Source organism: Eptatretus burgeri, chromosome 3 (assembly GCF_056783735.1).
Source record: "Eptatretus burgeri isolate ZD-2024b chromosome 3, Ebu_testis_v1, whole genome shotgun sequence".
Classification (NCBI taxonomy): Eukaryota; Metazoa; Chordata; class Myxini; order Myxiniformes; family Myxinidae; genus Eptatretus; species Eptatretus burgeri.
Genome location: NC_140963.1, coordinates 21,581,880 through 21,598,103, shown reverse-complemented (window position 1 = coordinate 21,598,103; position 16,224 = coordinate 21,581,880). Strand labels below are relative to the sequence as shown.

The 16,224-nt window shown below is 41.8% G+C and overlaps 1 protein-coding gene across 1 annotated transcript in view; it reads left to right on the top strand.

The window, feature by feature from the left end:
• DNAJB11 (DnaJ heat shock protein family (Hsp40) member B11) overlaps positions 1-11,741 on the top strand; it is a 30,257-nt gene extending 18,516 nt beyond the window's left edge. Inside the window, exons 6-10 of the mRNA XM_085872617.1 lie at positions 709-791; positions 1,675-1,732; positions 4,640-4,751; positions 5,623-5,782; positions 11,016-11,741. Coding sequence (XP_085728743.1) covers positions 709-791; positions 1,675-1,732; positions 4,640-4,751; positions 5,623-5,782; positions 11,016-11,080 — 478 coding nt within the window. The 3' untranslated portion in view covers positions 11,081-11,741. The remainder of the gene's footprint in view (positions 1-708; positions 792-1,674; positions 1,733-4,639; positions 4,752-5,622; positions 5,783-11,015) is intronic.
• Positions 11,742-16,224: the final 4,483 nt, after the last annotated feature.

Here is a 16,224-nt window from a genome sequence, read left to right as displayed (position 1 = left end):
ATATGCCAAGTTTCAGGAAGTTTCGATTAAAACTGTGGGCTGTGAAACAAAAAAGTCCACAAGAAGAAGAAGAACAACGTGAGTAAGACTTAGAGATCCTCCACGAAGATCTAAAAATTGCAAATGCGTGAATCACAGGACCGCGAATGTAGATGTGGGTCGCATTTTATGACCCGCGAATGTCGAATCCACAAATGGCGGGGTTTCACTGTATATATCAATATGTGATCACTGCACAGGGTGACATGTTCTGTGAACTCTCTGGTTCTTCATTGTGGTCAATTTGCAGCATTCTTCAATGAACGGGTATTGCGGTACCTTGATATGTGAAAAAAGTCTTTTTGGCGCAACAAGTCTGTCTATGTATTATTCAGAGTCTGTGGGACTTATTGGAACACCAATTTCGGCATCGACAACAACGAGAACAAAGTCAGAAAGAACTCGTGGTCAAACTCTGTGAGGAATGGTTTCCATTCCCATTCAAGCTCGTTAAAAAAATCTGGTAACAGAGATTTCGAACATTGGTCCAGGATGTAGTTGGGGCATCCGAAGTTCCTCCAAAATATTTAATGACTGCTCGCAAAGGATTGTTGATAAAAATTGTGTCTCTCGGGACTTTTGGTAGAATGCTTTATTATGTTTAGATGTACAATATATGACGGCTTCCATTGATTGCAACTAAACTGCAATAATGTGTGCACATGGCAGATTGATTAACGAGGAAAAAACTTTGGAGGTTGAAATAGAACCAGGTGTTCAAGATGGTATGGAGTATCCCTTCATGGGTGAAGGTATGATTTTGGTAGGCTGCTTCTTAAAATTCCTTGATTTTTCTTATAAGAAAGGTGATTAAGCTTGTTTTCGCTAATTCTTAGTACCATTTTGTTCTGCAATGGACCATGTTAAACTTTGACTTAATTGTTTGAAATTTCAACACTTGAGCAAAACTTCCTCAACACATTATTATTGATGGGGGCGTTGGAGTATCATCTCAAGGGAAAATAAAACCATGTGCTGACTGCTGACACTTTGTCTAGTTGTATGGCTTGTGCAGTTTGCATTTGTTATCACATGAAATATTCGGCCTGGCAGAATAGCCGAGAGGCATGCACACTCGCTTTGAAGCCGTCTCGCCCTCGTTAGAATCTCATCCCAGCTGTAAACTGCCATCCTGGTGTTTCACAGGCAGGGTGATTCATCAATGTGTTTGCCATCCCTCAGATGGCCGATAAGTGGGCGTCCCGTCTCCCAGCATAAATTTTTGGACGTTAAAGATTCCACGGTGTCCTTAGCAAAGAGTAGGTGAGCCATTTCCGACACCATGAACAAATTTCAAATTCCTGCCTTCACCTACAGGGGGCACTGTATAAGCGGTACAGCTGTGCCTCCAGCAAATGATCCGACTCACAGCCATGTGCTGCATACGAAAGATGAGAAGACGTGACATATTTAATGTTGCACTGTCAAATACAAAGTATACCGTGTCGTGCGTGTGTCCAGTCGGTTGCATAGGTCTCTCCTGCAGTCATATCTAATTGCTTCTGAACAAGAAATCCTGGACTCATCGCTTTGTGTTTTTTCACTATGATTGTCATAATAACGTTTTTACGTGCTTTATTAGTTTTATTCGTGACAATCCACTGTTCTAAAAAAAAAAATTCCCGCTTTCTTTAGGGGAGCCTCACATTGATGGAGAGCCGGGGGACCTACGTTTTCGCATAAAAGTTCTCAAGTGAGTATATCATTGATTGTAACGTTTTGAAAATTCCACCCAAATAATGATCCTTTGCAGTAATTCTTTGGAATCTGATTCTTGGTAGAGTAGATGGAAGGGTTTGCCATGTTGTCCTTTTGAGAGAGATAGAGATATATATATATATATATATATATATATATATATATATATATATATATATATATATATATATATATATATATATATATAGATGGATTTGACAGGATTGGAAAATATATTCCAAGTGTTTCTCCATCTTGTGATTTTTGTCAAGGTCTGAAGAGATTTAAGAGACGACTGCCTGTCTATCTGAAGGATGAAGGCTGTGACGGAAGAAGGTGGAGTCGTCAGCAAATGGTTAAAGAGGATTTTCTGGAGGGTCAGAGAGGATGTTGATGAAGACGAAAAATAGTATTCGGCCGAGAACACTGTCTTGGGGCACTCCAGCTTTAACATGGAGGGGAGATTAAAGGATTCCGTTGAGAGCCACAAGTTTGCTATAAGAGTCGAGGCAGTCAGTAAGCCATGTGAGAAGTTAGCCTTGGATGCCATAGGCAGAGATTTTGGAGAGCAAGGCAGGATGCCAAAATATATCGAAAGCTCGAGATTTGTCTCGGGAGATGGCTCTGATCTCATGTCTGACATTGAGCTGCCTCCTGATTGCTAACTTGACACTGAGCTGCTTCCTTGCTGGGACATTCAGCATTGAAAAGGATAGATAACTGACAAAGAACCATATGTTACCAATACCAGCATAGCCTTTGATGGGCCTAATTGCTTCCTGCTTTGCAGTTCCTTTTAAGGGAACTCATGTTATTATTATAACTTAATGTTATGCCTTGGTTCTGTTGTTATTGGTCCCCTACCAGTTTCACCAGAGAGGACTATAGGTTTGCTCTCCATCTTTCTGTCCGTCCCACCTGTGATTTATCAGACCTTCCCCCCTCCCTCCTCATACCCTTTAACATATTCAACTGAAACTTGGTACATGACCAGTGGTTCACATAACTGGTACTCAGGTACTCATGTGTGGTAAATAAAAGAACAATATATACTTCAAAGATACTCAGAAAGCTCAAACGCATACGAGCACAACAGAGGCTTTTGATAGAAGGTTTTCTCATCTGATGTAGACCAGATTCTTCTGTGATAATTCTGATATGCTGTGATTTCAAAATTTCAGTGTACAAAATTAAGTTTATATATTATAACAATATAATCCATAAGCTATATTGTAAGTTTATAACTTTAAAGATTAAAAAAAGATAGATCAAAGAAGAACGCCAGCGAAGAGGAGGCGCAGGAGCGTCCAGGACGAAAAAAAGAGCAGTTTGCGCGTGTCTCATCTGGAGCGAACGTTCTGAGGGACCACTTACGGAGGAGTAAGATGCATACAAAGCTGAGAGGAACATTAAAATCGGAGTGGCAATTGGGAAGCATACTGACAGAAAGTGCTCAAAGCTGACAATTTTTGATCGTGAGTACCAAACCTTTTCTGCTTGTACTCATTGAAGAAGCTATTTTAAAAAAAAAAAAGAAAAATAGTGTGTAGCCCTGATTGTGACTTTATTATGGCAAGTTCGAGTTTCAGGTTGTTTATCAATTTGTCAGTGTTTTGCCCTTTTTGGATTTAGAAAATATCACATCGGTGCAAACACAATCCACATCATCACAAGCTTGTATTTATTATATCCGCACTGAGGATGCACCCGAGCATTTGCTTGCAGTGTGCCACAACCCCATTAGTAGTTGTAATATACACATCCTATTTTGTAATTGGGTGTTTACTGTTCTGTTTCACATGATTTGTTCAACCATCCTTTCAGCTCCATAATGAATTGAGCATGTGACGTGCCTGGGGACTTGGTTTCACTGTGCTTTCCTACAGGGAAGTCTTCCAAACACCCCATGACCGATCTCAACCCTCCCCCCGCCCCCCATGACCTATCAACATGACCTATGTTAGCAACGGTGGTAAACGTACGGAAAAAAATTTATACAGCCTCAAAAAAATCTTTCTTTAATTTCAATTGAATTATATACTCTAACACCGGAGAACACAAATCGTCTTCTTGGCACTTTCAAAACCCTCCGTTTCGCAGTACTTGGACAAAATATTACGTCATTTTACATCATCACGACAAATCAAATTTGCCACCCACAGCTGAGCAGTCTTGAGGAAAAAAAAAAGTCTTTTTTTTTCTTTTCTTTCTTTTCTCAAGACTGCTTGGAATAAGGTGTTCTATGAACTCTCTAGTTATTGCTGGTCTTTGTGGTGTAGTGGGCCTGCGGGGGCAGGGCATGATGTGGGGAGCGTGGTGGAGGAGTGGTTTTAGAGTGGTCACCTGCTTGCACGGGATATAGGAGTGCGCGCCGCCTGAGGCGTGGTTGTAGTTGCTGTGGCCGTTGTGGCCTGCAGAGCCTGTAAGTCGTGTGGCTTGTAGAGTGCATCGAGGACACAATAAAGTGGAGTTACGGGTAACGTACGCTCAAGCTCTCGCTTGTGGTAATAAAGCAGGGTTGTGCTGGTCCCCCGCTCGTGTCTGCCTTGGAGCACCTTTACCACGACATTACAGTCTTCATTGTCCTAAAGTGCCAATTCGTCATTGACGACACATCTCTCAGCACGGTTGCTATTCTTTGTACGATAATCCCCCATACTTGTTGAATACTCACCAGTGAGTTGATGACCTGGATGTTTCTGTATCGATGTATCAATTTTTGTCACTTTTATACCTGAAGAAGATTTTTGTCTTCCCAAAGCTCTCATGGCGAAGACAATTTTCTGGATAATTATTGTCTGGCCAATTAAGGGTTTTAATGTGTTAATCATTTAAAAATAAAAATTTTTGCTGCAATTGCTTTGTTTTTTTTAAAAAATGATTATGTCTGTTTATCCCCTAGGCACCCTGTGTTTGAGCGCCGAGGGGATGACCTTTATACAAATGTGACTATTTCCCTGTTGGATGCTCTTTTGGGTTTTGAGAGAGAAATTGCTCATCTTGATCAACACAAGGTATGAGTATGCATTTTACATAAAACAAAACAATGGATATAGTGACTCATGTTTCATATTATTGTGCATTTTAGTATGATTATGATGTCGTTAAACAAGTCCTCAAGTGTTGTCAACTTGCGCTCTCAAGTGCTGGTCTGCGCGTGCTATGGCTATATGATACGGAGCGGTTGTGGCGGGATATAATTAATATGTTTGTGTCGTGTGGCATTGATGTAAACGCTGTTCCCAACAGCATGGAATCTATTGCTATTTCACTCACTAAGTAATTAATCGTTCATTCAAATTTTTCGTAAAATGTTTGAAATCAATTGCAAGGTAAACTGCTTCGTAATCCTTTGGAGTATATACATTTTAGCGTGGGGGCGGAGGTTCAATATTCTGTTCCCCATTCCTCCAAAAAGTGGGGGGAACAAGTCACGTCAGCTATCGATCGATCGATACCCAAGCTCTTTACGTAGGTGTGAGGTAACAGAACTTTGGCTTTGACCTTTATATAGACTTTTTTTTATCTCTCTCCAAGTTTCTTCGTCTTTGCATTAAGATAGTTCATGAGTCACGTAGTGTTAAGAGTCTGCATGTTTTCACAAAAATCCGATTTGTTTTCATGTCTGGAATTGGCTGCATTTGCTCTCGTACCAATCTCGTAACCATAACCCTCTCCTATCCACCTTCGTCTTTTATATCATGAATCTTATCTTGCAACAAAGGATTTTTTTGTAAGCAGGTGATCTGTTTCTCAATTTACTTAAATTGCTGTTAGGATTGAATGTTAAAATTAAAGATATTTGTTTGCTCTAGATTGCAAGCATGTGGGATTGTAATTTATTTTTTTTAATTTACTTTTGTTCTGACATGTGGGAAATGGCAGGTGCACATTGTAAGAGACAAAGTCACGTGGCCAGGTGCCAAAATGCGCAAGAAAGGCGAGGGACTGTCCAACTTTGAAAACAACAATGAGCGTGGGGCTCTTGTCATCACATTTGACGTTGAGTTTCCAAAAGGAGAACTGACAGCTGAACAGAAAACAGGTGAGTTGCATTTGTATTTGGTGAGCATCAGTTTTACACATTTCTGAGTATGTTGGACAATGTAGTCATCTGAATAATATAGAATCCTTGGATGAAAATGAAAAGACAAAATGCACAGTTTTTATCCCCCGCCGTGTGGCGGAAGGGGGATATTGTTGTTATATGTTACCTTGACAGGGTCTAAGGCTCGTGGAGGAGCTGCAACACAAAGCACACGCATACACGAGACAACGCCGGACTTGACTTTAGATAAATAAGACTGCTGACTAGTGGGCCCGTTGGTCCGTTGGACCAAATATTCATTGGCCTTCTCGTCCTTGTAGCATAACCTGCCTGCTGTACTGCTTGAACATTAGCTTGCCTTTTCACCAAGCCCACATATGCTTGGGCCAGGTTGGGGGGTAGGGATTATACATTCGTTATTATTATTGCCAAATTGTACTATTATTATTGTTGTTGATATTAGAAGTATTAATTAATATATGCTTAATTACAATGTTATTGTTTTTGTTTATTTTGTAAATAGAATGCCATGCCGTGGAAGGACCTATTAAGCTGCTCTATACACCTTAACATGGTTTTTGTTAAAAACATGGGAATTTTATTGTTTTGGTCTTTGTCGTTAATTAGCCTAATCAAGTCCAGTCGATCTCCACAAAATATGACACACACACACACACACACATCTCGTTTTTTTTTTCATTTTCTGTTACACACACACACACACACACACACACACACACACACACACACACACACACACACACACACACACACACACACACACACACACACACACACACACACACACACACTTGTACAGTATTGGCTATTCCTGAGATATAATGTAATCTAAAGGATTGCTCTAAATGATGTTAATTTCACAACATCTTGTATTCAACTTCATTTAAATTGTAAATCTCAAAACAGTTCCTTACCTGAAGTAAGAACCTTAACCTGTGAACAATTGAATGGTTTCCGGACCGCATGGATCAGCTGGACACCGTTCCTCGAGGTTTCGATCCTTTCAGCCCAGAACCTCTCCAAACGGCAGATTCTCCCCGAGCTCCGTGATCTATAAAGTACGGAGCAATCCTCAGAGTTGGGGCGAAGTTGGGGTGGATGGAAAGGAAGAATTCGGTCGGAGTTGTTGGGTGTGAAGGTATTGAGTTGAATGGGAAGGTTGTCGTTGGATGGGAAGTTGGTTGTTATGGGGCACCGTTGGAAGAAGTGCGAAAGGGAATTGAAGGAGTTGTTGCGAAGGTGTTCCGGCTTCTTGACTCTGCTTACGTCTCACCTCGACGGCCAGCCTACTGGTCCCCACCGACACGACCTCAACCAAACCTCGTCTGGTCTTGCTACTGCTCAAGTCTCGCCATTTTGGACTCCGCTCTCCTCCATTCCAGCTCCTGCTGCAGACACGATTACCACATGTGCGGTTGTGGACCGAACTTCACAGCTTTTGTTGGGTGCCGCACCACGAAGCATCCCTTCCCCCGAAACGCTCAGGTACCAAAAACTGTGACCTCAACTCCCTCCCTCCCTGCCTGCAAAAGTCCTTTGCCTTTCATTGGGTTTATTTTGTCTGAGTGTGTTGGCGCCTGTCCGTTAGATAAGCCTGTATAAGATCTTTTATTGTTGTGATTGTTGCTTTTATTAATCTCGTGTCAAGTCTGCACTGTGTCTGCTTTTGTAAGTTGCTTGTATAATTGTCGCACCCTACACCTCTCTCATCTTTCCCTCAATTATATCCCCAATAAACCTTTTGTTGTGCCACATGCTTTTCCTCGCTTATTGTAAATAAATAATAATTGTAGAAATGTTCCCAGCTCGCCTTTGTCTTTTCCTCCTTTGGTCCAACATGGTTCGGATCTAAGTTTAGCCGGGTCTTTATTCCCAACAATCCATTCCTTCTAGCCGGTACGTCCTTGGTAGTGCCGCTCGGCTGCATCCGATCCGGAAAGGTTATCTGTAGTTGGTGGAGTGATCCGGTTCAGACAAGGAGTACCGAGGGCGTGGTTCCCCGGTGGTTAAACCGCGTGGTTAATTTGGTAACCCGATTCTAGACAGGAGGACCCTTGGTCACGCGGTTGAGTTATTGGCATCCACGGTCGGTTAAGCGACCCGCCGCGTCACGGAATTAATTATCCGTGAGCGACGGCCTACAATTCAGGGGAGTCTGTTGAGAATTGACGTAGCTTCCCCACATAGTGGTCTTCTCACCTGACCCCGCCGGCCCGCAACAATATATCAGATGTTGTGAGGATGACAGCTCGATCCTTTTGTGAGAGGCCAGATTGCATTCTCTGTCAGTTGGCCTGTGAAATAGCTAGAATTTGTGGTGTTGAGGTTACTCCCCAAAAAGTATTTAGAGATGTGATTTTTGATAAAAATATCGTCAGAGGAGCTCAGAGAGGAAGAAAGGAAAAGGTTAGATTAAATATTTTTTTGTCATCATTAGGTCGATGAGGGAAGACATCCTGTTGCAATGCAGAGATGCATTTTGGGATACCTGCAGACTGGGTCAGACGCAATTGTCACAAATTATTAACAAGTGACAATTAGGCTGTGTATTGTTTCATTACGATGTTAACGCTTGTATGCTTTTAAGATTCATTATGGAATGAATTGCTTATTATATATGACTCGGTGTGTTTGTTGAGGTGAGATGTTTATTCTGAAAGGTGACAACCTCTAATATTGTAGGTAAACTTTAAGGTGTATGGAAAGATTGTGAGAGTTCAGGAAATTTCTGCTTACTTCTAGACATTGAACTGTCTTGTGTGAATGAGCAATTTCTTGTGGCTTGTGGTTACAGATCTGATCTGATGTACCATACTCTGTTGCAGAGCGTCTGTGCTGCCGAAGCACTTTCTTGGCAAGGGTTATGCTGGGTGGTTTGCCATTGCTTTCCTCACAGTAGTTATGGCTGGAATTTGGTCAGGGTGTCAGCGATAGCTTGCCTACTCTTCATGAAGGATGCCATGGGGTTAACGTCCACCAACTATTGGCAGCAGATGGGACACCCAGATAAACGTCCATGCAATGGATGGCACACGCATTGATGAATCACCCTGCCTGTGAAACAGTGGAATGACAGTGTTTTTATAGCTGTGCTGAGATTCAAACCCAGGCTAGACAGCTTAGAAGCGAGTGTTCGTACCTCTTGGCCATCCAGTCAGCCCTTGGTTACAGAACCATTTAGTAACTGGGATGGCACTTGGAGCGCATATCTCCACCAAGCTAAACAGTTTCCGTTTTGTTGACCCCCGATAGGCCAAATCTGCGTCCATACCTCAACGAAAAAATGCCTGTTTGCTTTTATGAGTGGGAGGAGGGTGTGTATCACTGTAGGGGGGGGGGGGGTGACTCAATATCGCCCTACACATAATGTGCTAGTAAATGCCAAATATCAGATTATATATATATATATATATATATATATATATATATATATATCTATATATATATATATATATATATATATATATATATATTTCACTATATTTCACCAAAGCCTGGTGTTGGCGCAGTGGTAAGGGCAGTGGCTTGGGACCCAAGAGGTCCTGAGTTCAAGCCCCGTTGGGACACTGAATTAATATATGTATGTATATATATATATATATATATATATATATATATATATATATATATATATATATATATATATATATATATATATATATATATATATATAAATATATATAAACCAAGTCGAAAACACCAGGGGGTTGACTCAGCCTGCCATCCTTCCGAGGTCGGCGAAATGAGCACCAGTTGTACTGGGCCCGGTGTATGCCCCGGTTAGAATAGGTGTACCATATCCCTGTGTGTCGTAAGAGGCGACCAGGGTTGCGTCAGGAAGGGCATCCGGCGTAAAAACCTATGCCAAATCATTATGCGGACAACAAAACGAATTTCCATACCGGATCGGTCGAGGCCCGGGTTACCAACGACCGCCACCGGTACCGGTGGTCAGCAGGGTACAAGTGGAAATTGTGCTACTGCTGGGCGAAGGAGGAGAAGGAGACGGGGAAGGCGAGTCCGGAGGCAGTGGGAGAGGGGGAAGGGTAGAAGTGTGGAGGTGAGAGTTGGAACTCTGAATGTTGGGACGATGACTGGCAAAGGGCGAGAGTTGGCTGATATGATGGAGAGAAGAAAGGTGGACATGTGCACAGGAGGGAAACGGAGTATATCGGGAGAAGGATGTTGAAGATGGAGCCGCCAGGCAGGAGGAGAAGAGGAAGGCCAAAGAAGAGGTTCATGGATGCGGTGAGGGCGGACATGCGGGTGGTTGGAGTGTCAATGGAAGATGTGGAGGATAGAGCGAAATGGAGACAGTTGGTCCGCTGTGGCGACCCCTAACGGGAGCAAGCCGAAAGAGGAAGAAGAAGAAGATATTTCACACACTCGCTCACCCCGTCAGTTGCTCTGTGCATGGCCATGCTGCACAGTGCCGTGCCAGTGTTCTTCTCATATCGACTGTGCTTTATTTTAAAATAAACGCAACTTTGGACGACACCCACGTTCTGATTGGACATTAACCATTTAAATAAATTTGTTTTTGTAACACCATGGAGATGATGGTAGATGGCATAACCCGAAACTTTATGCAGAGTTAACACCCAGCCAGGTGGCATAGTGGCAGTTGAAATCACTGCAGATGAGGAACAGAGTTGGGTTAGATGGTTATGCACTGCTCGATGTTTGAAGAAATCGATGCGTATGTATAATCACGATGAGGTAGACGCTACACCATACAGACAAAGGGTAAGTAGTTGGGGAAAGAATGTGCACAGCCAAAGGTACTCCAGAGGGTTATGGGGATTTCGCAAAGATAGCAACGTCACCTCCGGGAGTAGGTATAAGCCTGTAAAAATGAAACTGAGAATTGCAATCGGAACACGTAGAAATGATAGACATCCTGTAAGAAGAACGCTTCTGTTAAACATGTGTCCTGAGCAGCAGCACAGCAGTTGCATCGCCTTTGTAATCTTTTTATTTTTATTTTTATGCAATGCAGGTATCTGTTGATTTTCAGTTTGAATTCACTGTCCCAATACGGTTGTAATCCATTTTCTTGTAACCATATGCAATATTTTAACCCCTTTATTTTTGTTTGTGGTGTTTTTTACCTTGTTTGTAATAGACACAGTACTGACCTTTTCCAATTTACAATTATGGCAACTTTCCTTTTTCTACGTGCTTAACTTGGTATAAATTCTCTTTTTAGAGCTGCAGCGAGTGCTGAAGCAAGAGCCGACTTGGAAAGTCTACAATGGCCTTCAGGGCTACTAGGTTACACTGACCTAATGGACTGGTTGTTGACTCGGGATGGGTAGAACTACCTGCTTTCCTGGAGAGTACCTTGCAGGCAGCATCTACGGTTTTCCTGAAAGTTTTTTGGGGGACAGGCCCTATGGTGTCTCTTCAACACTTTAAGGGCATATGAAGTATGGTCTCGATAGGCCTAAACTTCCGACGCAAGAGAGCAGATCTGGACTAAAAGAGGAGTAAATATTGTATGGTTGTTTTTTATTGCCATTGGCAAGCAATGCTTGAGAATGAATTCTACCCTCAGGGTAATTTTTTGGAGACTTGGGACTTTCCTGTACCTTTGTGACATTTGTTGAAATAACTTTTTTTTGCCCCCCCCCCCACCCCCCTTCAATCTCTACTTGAGCTGAGACAACACGTTGTGAATATTGATGCCAATAAATGAACAGTCCAACTGGATTTTTCTTGTTCCTGCAAATTGTTTATTTAACGTTCAATATATACTTTGTTTGATCCTGCGACTGAACGACCTTGGAAGTTGTTGTTGTTGTTTGTTTTTGCAATGACTCCAGTCAGACCTCAGGTCCAGAATCCTTGTTTAAAACGGTGAATAGCAAATTGGTCTTGTACACAATTGAAATTGGGTTGTATCATTATTATTAATAAATGTTTTTTTTTTCCATGCAGTGTAATATTACTTAACTTGTTCACTCTGAGATAATTGTCTTCTTGTTTATGGTCCTTTGCAAGCAATTGTGTGAAAACAAATTTAATTTAAAAAATTTGCCTCGATCAAAAAGGTTGTACAGGGATACCGATAATGGAAGGGAGACTCCACCGCAGGTAGAAAAGAAGAGACAGAAGCGCGGCACAGGAAAAATTAGGGAGTTCATAGAACACCTTGCCCCATACAGTCTTGAGAAAAAGAACATGAGAAGGGTCTTGTCAACTTTTGCTTTGCATTTTGCACTAAACAAACAGCGCAAGACACCACCATATTTGTCTGAATGCTGAATCTAACAGTTACTCTGCCCTTAGAATATGATACCGTGAAAATATTTTTCAATGGACCACCAAACGGAATGTTTTTGAAAGTACCAAGAAGGCAATTTGTGTTCTACAGTGTTCAAGTAGGCTGACAGGATGGCCGAGAGGTATGCATGCTCGCCTCGAAGCTGTCTCGCCTGCGATTGAATCCTGACCCACCTCTCTTTTCTGTCTCTCTCTTTTTTTTTTTTCTCTCAACTTTACTGCCATTTATACGTCTATTTCACCACCTTATTTAACACATTACATTAGTTCTTCGTGGCTTTATGATGTCACTAAAAACAGTAAGTTTCCTGTTTGGAATGACTCAATTTTGCTTGAATGCAAGACAGGCAGACAAAATAATAATAAAAATAAAAAGACCCGTATCTTGCCAAAAGGTGACCACGTGTGACTTCTTTAAGGTCACACTAAGGTGAACAGAGCTGCTATCCACCAGGAGCGACTCTTTGAGGAATTTCTGCCTACGAGAGATTCCGATGAGAATCGTTCTAGAGTAACCATGAAAAATATGGGTTTGCCTCATAACGTCACCAAATGACGTCATAATGTCTCAAGCTTGACATATCTAGAAAGCACTCATCGATGTGTTCAATTTGAGGTATTTCACGATATGGTTCCTAAAACTTGAAAATATGACCTTGGGGTCAAATATGTTTGACCTCAGGCGCTAACCATGAAGGTTAAGGCCAATCGCCACCAAAAAAATAATCAGCTGAGCGCCAGACCATGAACTATATTCCCATGAAGTTTGAAGACTATCCGATCAAAATTACTCAAAAAATAAGGGTTTCGTCGACTCCCCTGATTTGCGACAAAGTGACCTTGACCTTTGACCTTGACCTTCAAAATTTTGTGCACTGAAAGGGACCTCTTTTGGCCTCTGATATGCGAAGTTACAAAAATTTCCAATGATAACTGTGCTCTGCAGAATTTTTTATACGTGATTACAGACAAACAAACAAAAAAAAAACATACAAGCTGACTAACATATCTTGCAAAAACTTCGTTTTGGCAAGATAAAAATACTTTGCTTATCTGCACATGTGCGATTGGGATGAGATTCCATACATTTTGCCAATTTCAGAGCCAAAGTCCTGCTAAACTGCATATTTGTGTTCTACAGGATTCAAACTATAAAATTCAATTCAAATTAAGTTGTTCCTCAATCATAAACTGACGTCTAGACAGACAGACAGACAGACAGTGAACCAATTGCTTAACCCTGGTTTTCGCTTTGCCTGTGTGCGGTTAAAAACCTGCTATTGATAACTTATCTTGGCTGCAGCATTAGACGTTTGTATGGTGGCGAGTCAATATGCACACCTTTTCAATGTATTAATGCAAGATTTCTGGGTAAACACCATTTAGTGTGTCTTCTCCACAACTATAAAACCGATCAGTCTGAAACTTTGTATGCATACTAAGAACACACTAAGGAAATGCAATAGTGAAAATTTGATGTTTAGGTTAATTTATACACCCCTTTTGAAGATGATTACCGGCATTATTTAATTATGTCCATCAGGCGATCCTCGGTCACCTCGCTGTCTGGGGTCTGGTTTCCTGGGTAACCTTGCTGGAGTCTGAAGCCGCCATGCCCCAAAGATTTCTTACCAAGAAAGTTTTTTTTTTTCACTTTCCTCGATCATATTATCGAATGCCTGTTCATCATAGCTACAAATCGTGAAGTATATTGCAATGATTATGAATGCCTGGAGAAGCCAGCGTCCGTGGCTTTATTTAATTTGCTTTTATGAATAACCGAGAGAATCTCTTAAACTAAGCATTATTACAAAATGTAAGCTTCAGATTTGAAAGTATCAGCAGTTCCGACTCCAAAAAAAGTGTTGATTTGTCCAATTCGGACATTGCACAGATGTTTCCGGGTGCGTAGGTGGATCGACGGCATATGGTAATCGCTTGTCAAGCCAGGTGTTCCGTTGGATTGCTTGATTGAGTGCTTAGGGCACTTACTGAGCTGTGTAGTGCAGTTCGTGCCCTGATCGAGAAATATACATTCAGCAGTTACTCCAAGGTAGAGGTACGTTTACAGCACACACGGATGTGGTACAAATGGGTAGATTTGGATCTGTATGGACTCTCCGCGGGTGTGTGGACATGCCATGCCTGTTCCGGGTGCTGTGGTGGCAAAGTTTCATCCCGTATCTTATGAAGGTTCTATCAGTTTTTCCTTTGTCTTCACACCTGTTTCTAAAGCATTTGGTTATCGGATTTGCTTTACAAAGGTTATATGGTTTCTCTTTGTGAGTTTCAAAACAAAATATATTTGATAACGCCTGATTTCCAAGCCGTACCGATCCAATTTTTTTCCACCCGTTACACGCAGCTGTTTTTAAAGAATAATGTTTGTGAACATCTGCCTGAAACGTCGAAATAAATGTAACGTCGTTTTTTGGTGAAAGCGAGTAAAGATTTCTGGGTTGTATACAGTACTGACTCCAACCTGCCGATTCCTGAAAAATTGCTGATAGCGGCCAAGTGTGTGTGTGTGTGTGTGTGCGTGTTGTTCACAAAGCATAACATATTCTCTCTGATTACTCCCTGATCCCCCCCCCCCAACCCCTCTGTCTCTGTCATGGTTCTCTGTCGCGTTTTTTTGACATCAAAGGCATCGTTCAATTCGAGTTTCTACCACAGGGTCAAACAGTGAATCAATACGTGTACAAGGAGATCCTCCAGCACCTCATGAGATCAGTCCGGGACAAGAGGAGGGATCTGTGGGAGAACAACGCCTGGGTGCTCCACCATGACAATGCTCCTGCTCACAGTGTCCTGAGCATCTCACAGTTTCTGGTTTAGAGGAAAGTGCCAGCTCTGCTCTGAAGCAACCCCCATGTTCGCCAGACTTTGCCCCTTGTGATTTTTTCCTATTCCCCAAGCTCAAGGGGACCCGATTTCCTGATGTGGAGGCCATCAAAAGGGCCGTGACGACGAAGATCCAGAGGATTCCATAAGAAGCCTTCCGGGGGTACATCGAAGCGTGGAAGAAGAGGATGGACAAGTGTGTGAGACTGGAGGGAACCTATTTTGAAGGGGACAAGCTGTGATTTCAATATATTTTTTGGAAGAAAATTATGTGGTCAGTCCCGTTACTTTTTAGACGGACCTCATACACTTTGACATGGCATGCGTTTAATACATGGGAATTCTTCTGGGTTATTTGTAGTTAATTAGCCTCATCAACTCAGGAGATCATGATGATAATTTTGGTGTGTCACATTCCACATGAGAATGCTCCAGTAGAACTCCACACAAACCATGACACCCACAACTCATTCATTTTTAGTCGTCTTAAATGGTCTACATGGTCTTGAGGATGTTTTGTGGCCTTAGGGATTTTTGGATCTTTTTGATCCTCAGATACTTTTGGGTCTTTTGGATCCATGGGGTATTTTGGTCCTTGGGGAGTTTTGGGTCATCTGGGTCCTCGTCTTTTGGGACCTACACGGTCTTGAGGGGCTTGGGGTGTTAAAGGGTCTTCAAAGGTCAAAGGGGGTCTCGTTAGACTAAAGGGTAAAAAGTAGACGAAAGGGTTTTCGTAGAAATACCAAAACAGTGGCTTCACTGCTTAAACAAACTCGAATGAGCTAAGATCCTCGTCCTCTTAATGATGACGTCATAAAAACGAATATGACGTCATTGTGATGTATCAGGTTTGCGATAAATTATTTGTGCTAATGCCCGGCTTGATTCCTGCAAACAAATTTCAAACAGCTTGCCTAGTTTCGGAGATAATGGTGTAGGCGATTTCCATGAGCGGAGATATTTTGACGTCATAACTTTTTTTTCTTGGAGGAATTTTCAAAATCGGAGATGGTTTTTTAGTATTTTTCGGTCGGGTATTTTTACATACATATGCCAAGTTTCAGGAAGTTTCAATGAAAACTGTAGGCTGTGAAAAAAAGTCCACAAGAAGAAGATGAAGAACAACAACATGAGTAAGACTTAGAGATCCTCCACGAGGATCTAAAAATGGCAGAAGTGAAAAATTGACGATACACCCTGAATCTTGAACTTGTTCTCAAACTTATCATAACACAGCCATGTGCCAAGTTTCAATTGAATATGTTGGAGGGTTTGGGGGGGAAGTCTGA